At 46.7% G+C, this 16,424-nt stretch overlaps 1 protein-coding gene across 1 annotated transcript; it reads left to right on the top strand.

Annotated features, from left to right (window-relative positions):
* Positions 1-6,002: 6,002 nt before the first annotated feature.
* LOC101758930 (UDP-galactose/UDP-glucose transporter 2) lies at positions 6,003-9,147 on the top strand. The gene is made up of 7 exons (XM_022822943.1): positions 6,003-6,449; positions 6,855-6,883; positions 6,970-7,171; positions 7,654-7,896; positions 7,974-8,075; positions 8,461-8,568; positions 8,663-9,147. Exons 1-7 carry the CDS (start codon positions 6,321-6,323, stop codon positions 8,897-8,899), a joined length of 1,050 nt encoding a protein of 349 aa, XP_022678678.1. The 5' UTR covers positions 6,003-6,320; the 3' UTR covers positions 8,900-9,147.
* The last annotated feature ends 7,277 nt before the right edge of the window (positions 9,148-16,424 follow it).

The raw sequence follows: 16,424 nt of genomic DNA, 5'->3' as shown, positions 1-16,424 counted from the left end.
CCTGATGAACATTTCAAAAAAAAAAAACCGTTCTGGGGCATAAGCGTAGCTGTTTCAACTTGTAGCCGGGTACGCAAAAACCATACTCCTACTACTGAACAGAGAAAGAAACAACAAATGATGATGTCAGGGAGCTGACGAACTGAGCAATGAGCTGAGAGGTGTTATAGCCGATCCAAGGATTATATATATATATACACACATACACGACTCTGCATAAATAAATAGTCAATTTTTTTTGCAGAAATAGACCTATGCTACCGCTTGAAACAGCGGTAATGGGCTACCGCCGTCTCAAACGGCGGTAAGAGGAGCTACCGCTGGGTGAAACGGCGGTAGCTCCCCGCACCCGTCACGTCAGCGCAGAATCCCGCTTACCGCCCTCCCATCCGGCAGGCTGCGCACACATTCCAGCGGCGCGGGGGACGAGGCTATTCCGCCATTCGAGACGGCGGTAGCAGGCCCCGCCGTTTGAACCGGCGGAAGCGGGAAAGCTACCGCCAGTTCAAACAGCGGTAGCTCCCCCTTTAAAACGCGCAGCGCAGCCGCTCCCGAACGCACGCCCACTCATTTGGTCCCCTCCTCCCGCGCACGCCTAGAAGCAAGAGAGCGAGCCCGCACAAGAGAAGAGGAAGGGAGGGAGGGAGAGAAGAAGGAAGGGAGGGGAGGGGAGATTGAAGCCTTGTTCCTCACTTTGTTAGAGGTATTTTTTCTAATCCTCTAGTTTAAGTTAGCTCGTAGTAGATAGATCTAGTAGTAAGTTTAGTAGATTTGAGACATAGAAAAATGTAGCTTACTAGTGGATTTGAGACATAGAAAAATGGAGCTTAGTCAGTTTAGTAGATTTAGCTTAGGTACTTAGTTGACAGTAAAATTAGTTTGTTGATTTATGTAGATTAATTTTAGATGATATTATTTGCAATGCTAAGGTTATATTATGCATAGGTATTCAGAATGTAGTTGTTTTAGGGGTAGTTGAAATTATTAGATTTAGTTAGAATTGTTGTTCTTGTCGTGTATATTGACATGTTGTTTAGGGTTAGATTAATTTAGTAATAATTAGTAATTGCCTATGGTAATATCGTATATATTGATCGGGTAAAATGAAATGAATTAGTTGGTAATTTTGGATAACTTTAAAATGGTTATTAATGTTGATGATAAAGTTAGATGTTTATACCTTATATTCAAATGTAGGTGTCGTTGGAGTTAACTAATTTAAGTTCTTGAGAGTAATTTTCACTTTTCGTGTCGTGTATATTGGCAGACATATCGGAAAGTTTATTTTTCCAAGTGTTCTATGGTCGGGGGAGGTTAGATATGGTCCAGAAGGGGTAGATTTGTCTAAATTTTAGTCGTTCTGCAAGAATTTACCAGGAGCAAGAGAGAGGACTTGGGGTTCAATATACAAGTGGCTTTGTAAGGCTTTCGATCTTGATATAGATAAAGTGGATCTGTCTGTTAGGGCTTTAGTGAGCGATGACCTGACATAAACTTTTGGGAGCTGATTCCGCTTGAAGGAACCCAGAACCACCGGGCTTATGTAAATGGTTGCATGAAGCGTGATTTACCGCTCATATTGTATGTTCAAGTGTTCATGAAGGTTGGGTCTAGCAGTCAGATGGAAGAAGGAGTGGGAGGTGATGAAGTTCAAGCCGAGGAAGGTGTGGAGAGTACTGATGGCCCAAATGAAGAAGATGATGAAGATGAGGCAGAAGAGGGAGATGCAGAGGATGATGTTGCAACCCGTGAGCCAAATAGGAAGGCTGATGAGGGGGAAGACATCCCTAAGTTAGTTGAGCAGGTGGAGAGGGAAGGAGAAGAGGCCAATGGTGCCATGGATGATGACTCGTTGGATGAGGAAGATGCTTACCCTGTCCCACGGAACTGATCAACTTATGACCATTCTGCCCTACAAGTCAATGAAGTGAAGGCAGCTGAGAAGCGATGGTCCACTTTATCTTCAGGTGGTGAAGAGCAACCTGACGGTGTATGATGTCTGCTGTGTGAGAAGCAATTGCTCGTTTAGGGTGCATGCATACAAGAGGAGTGGAAGGATTACTAGAAGGTGATTAGAGTGGTTAAGCATCAATGCTTGCTGGATGAATTGGAAGGAACACACCGCAACCTCACAGCTAATTTTGTTGCTCAATACATGTATCCTCAGATAGTGGAGAATCCCAGCTTTGAGTCCAAGTCTATTGTTTGTGCCATAGAGGAGAAGTTCAAGTACAAGATTAGCTACTACAAAGCTTACCAAGCCAAGCAGAAGGTGTTGGAGATGAAACGGGGTACGTACGAAGCATCATATGACAACCTCCCCTCCTATTGCACACCATATGTTAGAGGAACTTAGAAAACTACTACGACTTGAAAGCCTACCAATGTGCTCGGTTTCCAGGCAAACAGGTCCTGCAACGGTCATTCTTGGCCTTGGATCCTTACATTGAGGCTTTTCAGTGATGTCGCCCAGTCGTTTGCATTGATGGCGCATTTCTAACTGGAAGTTATAAAGGCACAATCTTGACAGCTATTGGGTCCAACGATAACAATCAAGTGTTGCGGCTGCGATCGTTTTTGTGGAGAAGGAGTCTGGAGATAGTTGATATTAGTTCCTGGAGAGGGTGAAGCAGATGATTGTGAAGGACGTGGAGAATGTTTGTCTAATTCATGATCGGCACAAAAGACATTCTACAAGCAATCGAAAACTTATAGAATGGCAGTGTGGAGCGTTTCAGGGTGTCGATATGGCTGGAGATAAAGAGTAAGTGATGATCTCATGGGGGCAAACTTCCATAGTCAATTCAAGAACAAGACCCTTGTGAAAATGTTCAAGCGACTATGTATCTAGAACTAGGAGAGGAAATTCAACCTACCGTGAAAGAAACTTGACGAGTTTACAAAGAAACAATCCGAAGAGCTAGGCAAGACCGACCATCCTGTGTCTCTGGAGGACATCGGACTCGATGGTTCGAATGTCAGGCGAAGACGGGGAAGGTCCATCAAGAGCTTCTCACAGTGGAAGAGGTGGGATGCTCCTATTCCCACCATCACTTGGCCAGGTTCTTTTGGTCCAACGGAGTATGAGGCACCCCTCGACGAATTCCCTCTGGAGGACAGGGCTAACTACGCCCCTCCAAACTCCCTCAAGTCTTATGACGACCGCCATGATGCATGGTCAATGTGTCACCATGGTGTGGCTTGTGTCGTCCAGCTCTATGATGGCTACGGTGATGGAAGCCGGCGTTTCTTTCAATACATGTATGGCTTGGTGAGTCAAGTATTTACATCATTACTCTTCCTAATCTTCTCGTGCTACAAACTAATGTCACGTTCAATCTTATCTCGATGAAGGAAACTGCCGCTATGCCAAGTGGGTCGATCCACCATTTCTTGAGCCAACCCAAGAGTACATCCACTATCTCAAGTGCAGGACCTTTGACTTGGAGCGTAAGGTCGAGGATCTTCAATCCGAAGTTGATGCAAATCCTTGGACGGTTAATATCGCAAGTGACTTGATTTGTATTGATCCATGGTGCAAGTGTCCCTACTACCACAATAAGGATCCCCCCTCGTTTCCGCCATCCTCTAGAGGTGCTGGCTACTATGGAGGTGGGTCGTCGCAGTTCTCACAGAGCCGGTTCTTCTAGGAAGTAGACATGGCTCTTTCCCCAGCTATTTCAATTACCTAAGGCATGCTAGGTTTAGCAACGGCACTAGTTTAAGATAGCATCCGTGCCGCATATGCCACTGCAATCTATAATTAATTGTTCACTCTAGAGTCGTTGTTGTTCGTATGTTGTGCACGAATTTCATTCGTATCTGTTGTAATCTTGATGGAAACAGCTATGTATCTAATGGTCGCGAGTTAAATTATTTTCAATTATTTTGTTCAATCACTATACCTCTCTCAAATTACGAAGTTACGTATTGCAATGAAACTACATATTTCACTTTTAAAAATATCAGATAAAATTATATGAAAAATAATTAGTAAAAATTAAAATAGAGTTATAGCCGGTTCAAATGGCTATAGCCGTTTTCAACTGGCTATAGCATCCTACACCCAAATAAACCCGGCTAAACCAAGCCCTTGGAACCTGCCTGAAATGGCGATAGCCCAGATACCGCCGTTTCGTACGGCGGTAGGAGGCTGTGCAGCGATCCGGCCCTCCAACTGCCATTTCAACTAGCGGTAGCAGTGTTACTACCGTTTCAACCGGCGGTATAGTCCTATTTCTGCAAATTTTTCGATCGACTATTTATTTGTGCAAAATCGTAAAAAAATAATATAAAAATAAAAAATTCGGCGATCCAAATTTGCTCGCTCCTGCTGTGGTTTTACTCAGGCCTGCAAAGTTCATGGGCTTACTTCACCAGGTCCATAGGCCCGGTGAGCTTTGACGGATAAGTTGGGCTTAGTTCATTTATGGGCCCCTTTATCGGGCATCCTCATTTCTCTTCTGTTTCGTGTGACCGATGTGAGTGGATCTGTACAGTTGCGTGCCATGCCAGTGCGTGAAGAAGGGTGAAAGAGATCCGAGTAACACTGTGACAGTCAACTCTTCGCGGGCTATGTTAAGTTACTTGTGTCCAAAGGAAGCTTAGCAAACTCATCCCTTTGGCTTAACGATTCAACCGTCGCATGAAAAGAAATTGTCCCTGTGCTGGATCATGCTCCTCTACTACTCCACTGGTAGACTTGATGCGATACGGTACACGGATCGAGGAGGACTGCACAACACCCTAGACAGGAACAAGCACGGCAAACCATTTCCTCTGATCTGACAGGGGCACTAGTAGGCCCTGTAGACTAAATTTTGGGAAGGAGATTAAATTTTAGCACATATGTTGATAAATGACAGATTTACCCCTGCTTTCTCTCTCTCCTTCACCCCTCCTCTTCCTTCTCAAAGCGTCGTCCTCTTCCTGCTCATGGCACATCCCAACGCCGCACTCGAGGCGGACCTCGCCAGGGCGCTCGCCGAGTACCCCGAATGGGCGGGGGCGGCTCGGCGTGGACGGCTGCGGGAACCGGGCCATCCTCTTCAACGGCGAGGGCGCTTGGCTCGTGGAGGCCACGATGGACGTCGCCCTCGACGCCGTCCTGCCTCTGAGCCCGGCGCCAGAGGTGAGGAGCCGGCCCTGAGCGCGGACGGTGCTGAGGAGGTCAGGCTCGTCCAGCGCACGCGGAGGCCGCGGGGGCGGGCGGGGCCGGCCGGAGGCGGCGGCGGCGAGGCGGGCCGGAGGCGGAGGCGGCAGCGGCGGGGCGGGTCGGAGGCGGCGGCGGCGGGGCGGGCCGGAGTAGGAGGCGGTGGGACCGGCGCGAAGGTCTGGGCAGCGTTCGGGTGAAGGAGGCGGGGAGAGAAAGACTGAGGGGAGGAGAGAGGGGAGGGGGTAGGGGGAAAGTGGTCCTGGGAGACCACTTTTTAGTCCATTTAGTCCATTTTAGCTACCCCCAAGTGACTAAAGGATTAGTGGGGGGTTAAAATTTAGTCCACCAGTTTTAGCCCACCTGTTTATGAGCACAAGTGACTAAAATGAACTAAAGTGGGGGTGCTAAAGTTTAGCACCCCTCTCCCAAACACCCCGTAGTAGTGTCGAACCCCTGTCGAAAATAAACATTTGATCGATCGGTAGCGTTTCCTGAACAAGACGATCCCGCATTCATTTCCGAATTCTGAGGAGTAGGCAGCAGTAGCCGAGCCGCAGCACGCAAGGCCGCATGGCACCGATGGCAGGGCCCCCACGCCTGCCCGTCCGGGACTCCGGAGCCAAAAAAAAAAAACCCGAAATCCTTCCGATCTATGACAACCGGTCCCACCAAGATCACAGGCTCACCTGTCAAGGACTATCGGGTAACTACCCGCGGAAAGAGAAAGACGCCGTTGCATGCGCGCCGTGGCGCTCCGCGTGGCGCGCATCGCCCAACACCGGGTCCTCTCCTCTGGCTCTGGGGGAAGCTCGTCAGAGGAAGGCAGGCAGGCTGCTCTTGATGACTGCTGACTTGCTGAGAGTGAGGAGGAGGACTCCTACGTAGAGGTAGCAGCGCGCGCACAAGGAAGAAGCCGCCGCCGTCGTATCGTATTTCTTTGATCTGCTTGCATATCTACTACTAGTAGTAGTAGGCGTTCCGTCCCAGTACTCCATCTATTCCTTCCTTGTCCAGGCCGGCTTCGTTCGTCGTCCTCATACCGTAACTACCAGCCCTCCAACCCGGCGGGGCGGCCATTGACTGGATCCTTCCTTCATTCTCGGGGTGCGCCGAGACTCTCGAGTTGAGAGAGAGAGAGAGAGGGAAGGAGAACAGAGGAGGCGCCATGACCGGAGCGGAGGAGCAGGGGAGGACGCTCTTCGGCGTGTCGCTGACGGACCGGCCCAGGTGGCAGCAGTTCTTGATCTGCGCATCCGGCTTCTTCTTCGGCTACCTCGTCAATGGCGTCTGCGAGGTGACTTCTCCTCCTCCTCCTTGTTACAGTAGTATTCATGAATCATGATGCAGTGTAATCACTTCTTTGTTTACTATGATGAAAGGGTTTTTGCTGAGAATCCGTGGCCACGACGTACTGCGCATTGTTTTTTGTTTTTTCTGGAACGAACGGTTTTTGGATATTGCTTCACAGGCGGAATTGTGTGACACAACTGCATTCTTTTCCTCCTTGTCTTCGTCATCACGGACTTCAATTTATACGCTTGCTTGGTCAGCATGGATTTCTGAAACTTTCCTGAAAATTCCCCCGACTTTCTCCCATATACTTTTCATTGCCTGCACAAAATTTCCTGACAGTGAAACTCCTGCTCCTGATTATTCTCTCATCCTTTGCTGGCTAACTTCTGCTCTTCCCGTGCTCCAGGAATACGTGTACAACAGGCTTCAGTTCAGGTGACTTTTGCGACTGCAGTACCTGCTACGACCTGCAAACGATCACTTGCGTTGCATTTCTGAAACTTTTCTGCTGTATGCCGCAGCTACGGCTGGTACTTCACGTTCGTTCAGGGGTTCGTGTACCTGGCGCTGATACGCCTGCAGGGATTCACGATGAAGCAGATGGTGAACCCCTGGCGGACGTACGTGCGCCTCTCGGCCGTGCTCATGGGCTCCAATGGCCTCACCAAGGGCTCCCTCGCCTTCCTCAATTACCCTGCACAGATCATGTTCAAGTCAACTAAGGTAATATTCTTTCACCGTGACCCATACACTGCAAAATGTATATATAGTACTCTAGTTTTTTTTTGTTTCAGCAAAAATATAATTCTTGATGTTTCAGTGCCGTTTGAAACATCGTACACACAGGAGGACCCTTCTTAGTTCTTACATTGTTGTTTGGTCGTTTTCAATTTGTTGGCACCTACAAATTCGAGTTCGCATGTCTGACCAAGTGACTACGTTCTTGGGGAAACCTAATGCGCGCTTCTAGGGGGAGACTATAAACGATGCGGCAGCAGTGTACTACCGACAAGGGAGAATTAGTTTAGTGTGCTTCTGTTCATGGCACTTCATAATTTCTAACCTTATGCGTTGGAGGTTTACTCATCAACAATTTTAAAGAAATTTGAAGGGCAGGAAATTTGATTTCACCAAAATTATTGTTCTCGCGTAACACAGTAGTATTTAGCAGAAGAGAAAAGTTAGCCTTCTGTCCTTGTGCTCAGGTTCTACCAGTGATGATAATGGGGGCTTTTATCCCTGGCTTGAGACGCAAATACCCATTCCAAGAGTATGTATCAGCCGTGATGCTTGTCATTGGCCTCATACTCTTCACGCTCGCGGATGCGCAAACATCGCCTAATTTTAGCATGGCTGGCGTGGCCATGGTGTCTGGGGCGCTCGTCATGGATGCCTTCCTTGGCAACCTGCAAGAAGCAATCTTCAAGATGAATCCAGACACGACCCAGGTACACTGACTAGAATTCAGTGTTATTTTTACCGTCACAATTTACAGTACTGACAGTGAGACATTCTGCGCAATTAGATGGAGATGCTATTCTGCTCCACTGTTGTTGGCCTCCCATTCCTAGCGGTGCCAATGGTGTTAACTGGGGAGCTCATGACGGCATGGACTTCATGTTCCCAGGTGAGTGAATGCTATATACTTCGGAGCTCAATTTAGCTGTTGTCTGTTGCTCATGATAATATCAGAATTTAGTCGTCATTATGATAATATCAGAATGTGCATAGCCCAGGAGAAAGGAAAAGAATCAACTACTCCGTGCTCTTTTATAGTATCTTTCAAGGAATCCATCTTTACAGTCTGTACAAAAATAATCCAGAGTGTAGGATACTGCATTCCTCATTCTAGTGCCTATAACTGATTGTCAGGAAAAGGATCAGATCCACTCAAAAAGTGTTGCTAGCTAACTTGTTCTTGGTTGTTGCTTCTGATCCCTTTTTTTTTCTGAAGAGGATTAGATTGACCCAGCAAGGCTGACGTTGTGTCCACTGAACCCCATGCATTGCAGCACCTGTACGTGTACGCGGTGCTGGTGTTCGAGGCGATGGCCACGTTCGTCGGTCAGGTCTCCGTGCTCTCCCTCATCGCGCTTTTCGGTGCCGCGACCACCGCCATGGTCAGTCAGCGAGCGCTTCGCCTCATCTTCACGCAACACACTCACAACGATGCACAGCACAGCACAGCTGAAAACCATGTCGAATTCTCTGCAGGTGACGACGGCGAGGAAGGCGGTGACGCTGCTGCTGTCGTACCTGATCTTCACCAAGCCTCTGACGGAGCAGCACGTCACGGGGCTCCTCCTGATAACCATGGCGATCGTGCTCAAGCTCCTGCCGGAGAACAAGGAAGGTGGTCCGCTCCGGCGGGCGGCGAAGGTGGAACTCTCTGACGATGACGGCAAGCCGCGGGGGAGAAGAGAATTAGAGGAGAAAACAAACTTGGTGTAGTGCGACAGTGACCCCAAGCAGAACTAAGGCCAGCTCGATGAGCAACAATCCCAAAAGGAAGACAGTCCTAAGAAGGATAGAATACAGGCAGGATAGCAGGAATCGATAGTCTCTTTCTCCCTCACGCTTCTACTGTTCACTGTGGTGAAATTGTTTTGTCGACGTGTGTAACTACCGGACAAGGAATGCAAATGGAAAACCATGTTATTGTTATTGTTAATTTGTTATTAAAGCTTCTTTAAAACCAATGTTATTAACTTTACATTGCAGTTGATATCTGACGCATTTGGTGTTCGTACATTGCATACTGCCATGTGACCGCTGGCTGGTATTTATACGGGCTTCTGCCAATACCTAATCTCACTTGGTCAGAAGAGACCTTCCTCAAGTTTGGATGGCCCATCTGGACCATTGAGCCCACACTGCTGGAGATGATGCGTTGCGCGACTGCGAACCTGCTGAATACTCCTCCATTCACTCTGCACCAAATGTATAGTACGGGATTACGGGCTGCGTAGGCAGGCGCTGGAGCTTCCTGTGTGGCTTTGTACAATGGCACGTACGTGTGACCGTGACCTGGTCAGGGCCCAGGGCAGCAGCTAGCACGTCCGTGCTGTGCCGATGGATCGAGCTGCAAGGACACGGGGCATTGACATGATGCGGTTATGCGTCGGTTCAGCGAGCACGGGGCCCAAAACCACCACCGGCTCATCCCCACGGCGCCACCACCTTCCTCTCCCCATACGCCCCCACGCCACCCTTCGAGACATCATCTCCGACGACTCCTATCGTCGACGACCCTCCCACTCCTTCGAGCACTAACCCAGTCCCACCACGACTCCCCTCCACCTTCCTCCTCCGACTCCTTCCTCCTCTCCTCTGCTTGCCCCCGCACCGCTTTCCTCTTCCGGCTCTGGTGGCTCCCGCCACCACCACCTTCCGCCGCCCTAACCCGGCTCCATCGGGAAGCTCACCTCCAACCTTCACCCTGCCCGTCCTTGGCCCATCGGCTGTCCATCCGCCGCCCCCTGCCGTCGTCCCTACCGCCGCGCCGCCCCCCAACCCACCTCACGCTTTTACTGTTCACTGTGATGAAATTGTTTTGTCGACTGTGTGTAACTACCGGACAAGGAATGCAAATGGAAAACAATGTTGTTGTTATTGTTAATTTGTTATTAGAGCTTCTTTAAAACCTCCACGCTGGCAAAAGAGAAATTAAAAAAAACAATTTTAAAATAAAAGGCTTGACCCACCCGCCCACCTGGATATTGGCTAGGTTCTACACTAAAAATTAAGTCATTGTTTTGCCTCAACACTAATGCATTAACATAGGATGCAAATGAACCAAGTTAGTCAAATTGTGAAACTACTTTTACAAAAGATCTTTTTTTATGAAGCAACAAGAAAAAAAAATAGGGCGCTCATGAGAAACAATACAAACAATGAAGAAACAGTTGATGATAAATTGAATTGAAGATCGGTTAGCTTATCCGCTAATGTATAATCGGCTGCCATACGCATGTGCACTTAGGGGGCGTTTTCTTCCGGTGACTTATTTTTAGCACGTGTCACATCGAATGTTTAGATACTAATTAGGAGTATTAAACGTAGACTATTTACAAAACTCATTACATAAGTGGAGGTTAAACAGCGAGACGAATCTATTAAGCCTAATTAAGCCTAATTAATCCATCATTAGCAAATGTTTACTGTAGCAACACATTGTCAAATCATGGACTAATTAGGCTTAATAAATTCGTCTCGCCGTTTAGCCTCGACTTATGTAATGGGTTTTGTCAATAGTCTACGTTTAATACTCCTAATTAGTATCTAAACATTCGATGTGACGGGTGCTAAAAATAAGTTAGTGGAAGAAAACGGGGCCTTAACCACTTACCCTAAGAAAGCACACACGGATACCCTACATTACATAGCTCTGTGTTATTTTGTGTGCTTGTATTAACTTAACATGGGGACGTATGCTCCCTCCCTCCCTAAAAACACCACACCTTTACATTCAGTTGATATCTGACGCATTTGGTGTTCGTTCGTAAATTTATCTTGCTAATAACATGAGCTGTTAAATCGTTCTACATCTTTCATGGTCGATCTTGCAAGTTGTACACACTCATGATCTGAAGAGCCGAACTGTAACCTGATGCCGAGGTGTAATAGGCCAGTGAACAAGAACTTGCGAAAAATCTCTTGGAACCTTGGCGACCACAATTATTCTGACAACCAAACAAAACAACAGCATTAGGGTACTAATTTATCATCTCGTCCATGCGTGTTGCTAAAAAAAAAGTTTAAAAAATCATTAAAATAAATCATGATTTTTGTCCGAGGTTTGTCGGTGTATAAACCCGGCAACCTGGGGATACCCGAGGTAGTATTTTGGTTAGTGGGTCTCGTCGAGATCAGGAACTCAAAGATAAACACAAACATACGATTTAGACAGGTTCGGACCGCCGAATAGCGTAATACCCTACGTCCTGTATGTTGGTTGAATTGAATTGCTTTGGAGGGGGTCCCTGCCTCACCTTTTATTGTCGGGAGCAGGGTTACAGGTCGATTGGTTACAAGAAACTAGTCGGATACGACTAGAGGAGTACTTTCCTAATCCTCGATTAGTTCCTATCTTTCCATCTAGACCACGCCGTCCTGCGTTATGGTCTCCATATCAGATGCGTCTCGGTGTCCAATCCCATATTTATAACTGTCCAAACTTTTTGGTGGGCCTATAGGTTCAAACAACAATTATAATCATTCGGGATAGTAGAATTAAGACTTTTCTTATTAAAACACTTTTAGTTTTAGAAGACCTTCTCTTAAGATAATGATAACGTGCCTAACATTGCTCGCTCGCCGCTAATGAGCGGAACATGTACACATATAGGCGGTGTTTGGGAGATAACTTTAGTCCTGTCACATCAGATGTTCGAATGCTAATTAGGAGGACTAAATATGAGCTAATTACAAAACTAATAGCAGAACCCCTAGGCTAAATCACGAGGCAAATCTATTAAGCCTAATTAATCCATCATTAGCGAATGGTTACTGTAGCACCACATTGTCAAATCATGAACTAATTAGACTTAATAGATTCGTCTCGCGATTTAGCCTAGGGGTTGTGCAATTAGTTTTGTAATTAGCCTATGTCTACTACTTCTAATTAGTGTCCAAACCTCCGATGTGACAGGGGCTAAAATCTTCCAAACACCCCCATAATAAACTTGACTGCAACCAGCGAACGGAAGCAAGAAGATCGTGCAATTTAAAATGAACTGTTTTAAATATAGATTATATTGTGCTAAGGAAAATCTAAGCCTTATTTACTAAAATTTAGGTTTCTATATGGTCTTAAAGTTTTTCTATTGTTCCTATGAAACTGATTCGAAGCTGGAACATCTCCATGCCGGAAATATCCTATGGTGAGATGCCTTATTTACACCATTGAATCTAAACACTGGTTCATGTATGAACTACAGACTGAATGGAGCTTTTGCCCGAGCCTACCGATATATATAACCTGACCCTATTACACCACCAATTCCGCAATGGCGCAATGTCTGATTGCGCCATGGGCCATGGCAGTGGGCAGGTGCGACGCTGGCTGATATTTGTATGGGCTTCTGCCAATACCCACTCACTTGGTCAAGTTTGGATGGCCCGGACCATTGAGTCCACACTATGCGTTGCGCGACTGCGAACCTGCTAAATACTCCATTCACTCTGCACCAAATGCATAGTACGGGGTTACGGACTGCGTAGGCGCTGGAGCTTGTGTGGCTGTGGTACAATGGCACGTACGTGTGACCGGTGACCTGGACAGGGCCCTGGGCAGCAGCTAGCACGTCGGTGCTCTGCCGATGGATCGAGCTGCAAGGACATGGGGCATTGCCGCATTGGCATGGCACCACGGCACGAGACGGCGACGTGGCCTGACGGCCGTGCGGCAGGAAGAAGGGAGCCCCGAGCTAGTAATGGCTGCCACCTACCTGAAGTCCTGAACCCGGCCAGATGTACTCTGCCTTTGTCCCATGCACCACGTCGATCCGCTGAGGCCAGGACAGGCAGGGAAAGGTTCCGAAGCCAAACCGAAGCGGACACGGAGGCGGAGACGTCTTGTTACTTGGTCACGGATCCACGGCAGGCACGGGGTAGAAGAAGGAAGCTTTATGCTGCCGCGACCCTGTCGATTTTACTCCTCCGCTTTTATGGGCGTCACATGCCGCAGTCGCCGCTTTTGATGCAACAGTGGCTCGGGAGCATGGTGCTCGTGCAGCTGCAGCGCCGGCCACCACCACCATGGCGCCCGTGCACGCCGAGCACCGGGGCGCATTCATTTCGCCGGCTCCTCGTTGCCCCGCGCGCGGACGACGAGGAACCTTAACAAACCAAGGGGATGAGACATCGTGAGTGGCATCGAAAGCGGCCGGAAAGCTCCCTGCTCCCTCGGCCGGCGGCTCGGCTGGCTCAGCGCTCCGTGCCCGATCGGGCCTTGGTGGTGCCGTTGCCAAAGCGGGGCCTCGTCTTTTCACTGTGTCTCGGCGTCCTCTCTGTATTTCTTTTTTTTCTTTTTTTGTCTTCGCCGCTGCTCCATGACCACGCGTATAAAGCTTGGGTAGTACATTGTTTCATCGCACTGCTACATCTTTTTAATATCTTTTTAATGAAACGAAACTGTACAGTTTTATTGCACAGTTTCATAGATAATCTGGAGCATTTAATTTTTGTATGGAGTTATGATTAAACGTGTCTTGCGATGAAACTATATAACATCCACAGTGCAAGTTTTATTGAGTTTCATGGACTTAGTAACTGTGCCAGCTAGGTTTTATGAAAATGAAACTCCCTTCTACTCTCTTCTACTAATTAGATCACCAAGTCAGTAAAACTGTCGACGTGAGCCCGCACCGGCGTTGGTGCTGGTCGCAAAAATATTTCTGTTCCAGTGTTAGTATCGATGATCGATGGAAATGGACGTGGACCTCGCCAATGAATCGAGGGAGGTCAATGTTTTCTTCGTGTCTCGCCCGTCCTGACACGCAAGAGCTCGGCCGGAACGGTTATTCTATGCTGAGCGCCCACATGCTTGTGGTGGTCCGGGTTGTTAAATTTCTCTTTCCCATATATAGCCTTATCTTCCTGTCGGTGTCCATTTCAATCTAATTAAGCCGATTTCAGCTTCCAAAACACTACGAAAACAAGGGCTTACCTACCAAACCTGTTGGCATATGGATAATTTAAGAGGGAGGGCGGCGCTCGATCATGTGTACGTGTAGACTATATTGTATAGATGTTTATGAATGTCTGCGGGGTTCAGCTTTGCAGAAAACACACTTGCATTTTACTAACACAAGGTATGGGCAGCTGTCGTTTTCAGGAGTACTAGATTGCACTACGGATTCAAATCAGTGAATCAATTTCTTTTAGAAGAACAAGTATATAGTATATTTGCATCTGTATATATATAAACATAATCCATAATTTGATTTAATAAATTCCATAATCCGGCTAGAAGCAATAATTGACCACCGAATCTACATGAGCTGCTTTGTTCGCTGATGTGTGTGGTTGCCATCATCATAGTTTTTTCTTATATTTTCACCAGTATATTCACCAATGTTAAATAAACAAGAGAAACACATGGTTAAGCCATGCATGGTTAAGACGTAGATGCATGAGAAGGGGATAATGATAACGTCACTTCACATGGTCGTAAAATACATCCATACAGAGTACATGTGATCGTATATGCACACATTTTAACAAGTTTGTGTATCAATTTGTATGTTTTGCAACTTGTTGGACTAAAGGGATATACCACACAACTTTTTGTATGGTGGGTGCAATTCACTCTAATTTTAATAAAAAAATAAAGCAACGGTATAAGGAACTGCAGTGGCTATGCATTTCTTTAATAAACAACACCAAGGCAATGGTTTTACAATAACTGGAGAAACAAATACAAGAAAATAGACCTTGAGGCTAGAGAAAAACAACTAGCAATAGGGGTGAAGCAAAAAAACATGATGGACACCAAGTTAAAGCAAATGGACGGGGGTTAAAATCAATGTTTATTATAGTGATTTATACTATCAGAATTTACATGCAAATATGGTGTCGGCAATTACAATAAATAATGTGCATCACCATATTGAGCGCCCACACAACTACGAGTCTCCAAACAACATCTGTACATACACTGTCGTTGTGGTAGAAGTGAAGTCACAACATCAGCTAGTTTACATTTCACAAGCTCAAATATACTCTACAAACTGTACCTTTGCTTTGCGATTAGATAACATTTAGTATACTATATGGCGAGCCAAAATCTAATATTTGTTTCACTAAAACACACATAAATTCCCAATTTATCATCGGACCAGTATGGACCTAAGAGCAAAATCTTGCACTTAGGAAAAAAACCATGGTGGATGTGTAGCTAGAGCTAGAGGGTAAAAAGCGAACAGTTACATGTTGGGTTAGTTTCCAAATTTCATGGCTAACTTGTGCATAAAGACAATGATAAAAAAAACTAGCTCTAGTGCAACTACTCGATGATAAATTTGTTGTTAATCATAATATTTCAATCACTCCATTATCACGATTTTGTTGTTAATCATAATATTTCAATCACTCCATTATCACGACAATCGTCAAGAACCATTACGAATCACGTACAAACCACTCTTGCAATAAAAGTTAAGAGTGGATAAAGTTTTGTACGACTGTTACCAATAACATCACAAACTGTCCTTTAGTAGGAGTTGAAACGGGTAAAGTTCCGTACAACCGTTGCGAATCACATCATAAACCGTCCAATAGTCCAATATAATATTCTGATATTTTAAATATTCGATAGCGCATAATAGGAACTTAAAGCTAGGCATAGAAACCTGCCTAACAGGCCCCATTAAACCCTAATAAGGCAGCCCAACAAAAACCAGTAACCCCCCAGATCATCACCAGTAAAAAAACAGCAAAGGCAATGAAAGCCATGAGTGTTGTTGGGTTGGGCAGCAGCGAGGAAAGCTGCAGTCAAAGAGCAAATAAAAGCCAAAGCCACCAGGGCAGCAGGCAGCAATAGAAGCGAGCAGCAGCGGGGCGAGGAGGACCAGCACCCCCCCCCCCCCTCTACTAGGGGCTGTGTACCATATGCTTCATCAAATCGGCACAAGACTATCCAAGGGAGAGTCGATCGGCAATCAAAGGCGGGCCTTGGTGGTTCGTCAATCTGTGGTTGAACCTTTACATGAGCAGAATCACCCAGCAGCCGGTGGACCGTATGACGTTTCCCCAATATCGAATCGGCGGAGGACCCTACCGGAACGTCGCTGATAGCATGTCCTTTGACGAAGCGGGCGTCAGCCTTTTCCAGGTTGCGCGTATTCTGCTACAAGGGTAGCCCGAGGTACTTTCGATGCTTCTACAATGGATTTAATGAAGACGCAGACCATTTGGTTTCCGTATCAGCGAGGACGACCCGGTCTTGAACTCCCACTTGCTTCGAATTCGGCTT

The sequence above is a fragment of the Setaria italica genome, chromosome IX, assembly GCF_000263155.2.
Source record: "Setaria italica strain Yugu1 chromosome IX, Setaria_italica_v2.0, whole genome shotgun sequence".
Taxonomy (NCBI): Eukaryota; Viridiplantae; Streptophyta; class Magnoliopsida; order Poales; family Poaceae; genus Setaria; species Setaria italica.
The sequence above is the reverse complement of the archived record's forward strand: the minus strand, read 5'-3'. Positions and strand labels throughout refer to the sequence as shown.

Excerpts from the sequence above, each read along its gene's own strand:
- LOC101758930 (XM_022822943.1), top strand. The coding sequence starts at position 6,321 with ATGACCGGAGCGGAGGAGCAGGGGAGGACGCTCTTCGGCGTGTCGCTG. Across the intron at positions 7,172-7,653 it reads TCATGTTCAAGTCAACTAAG|GTTCTACCAGTGATGATAAT; the intron begins GTAATATTCTTT and ends CCTTGTGCTCAG. Across the intron at positions 8,569-8,662 it reads GTGCCGCGACCACCGCCATG|GTGACGACGGCGAGGAAGGC; the intron begins GTCAGTCAGCGA and ends AATTCTCTGCAG.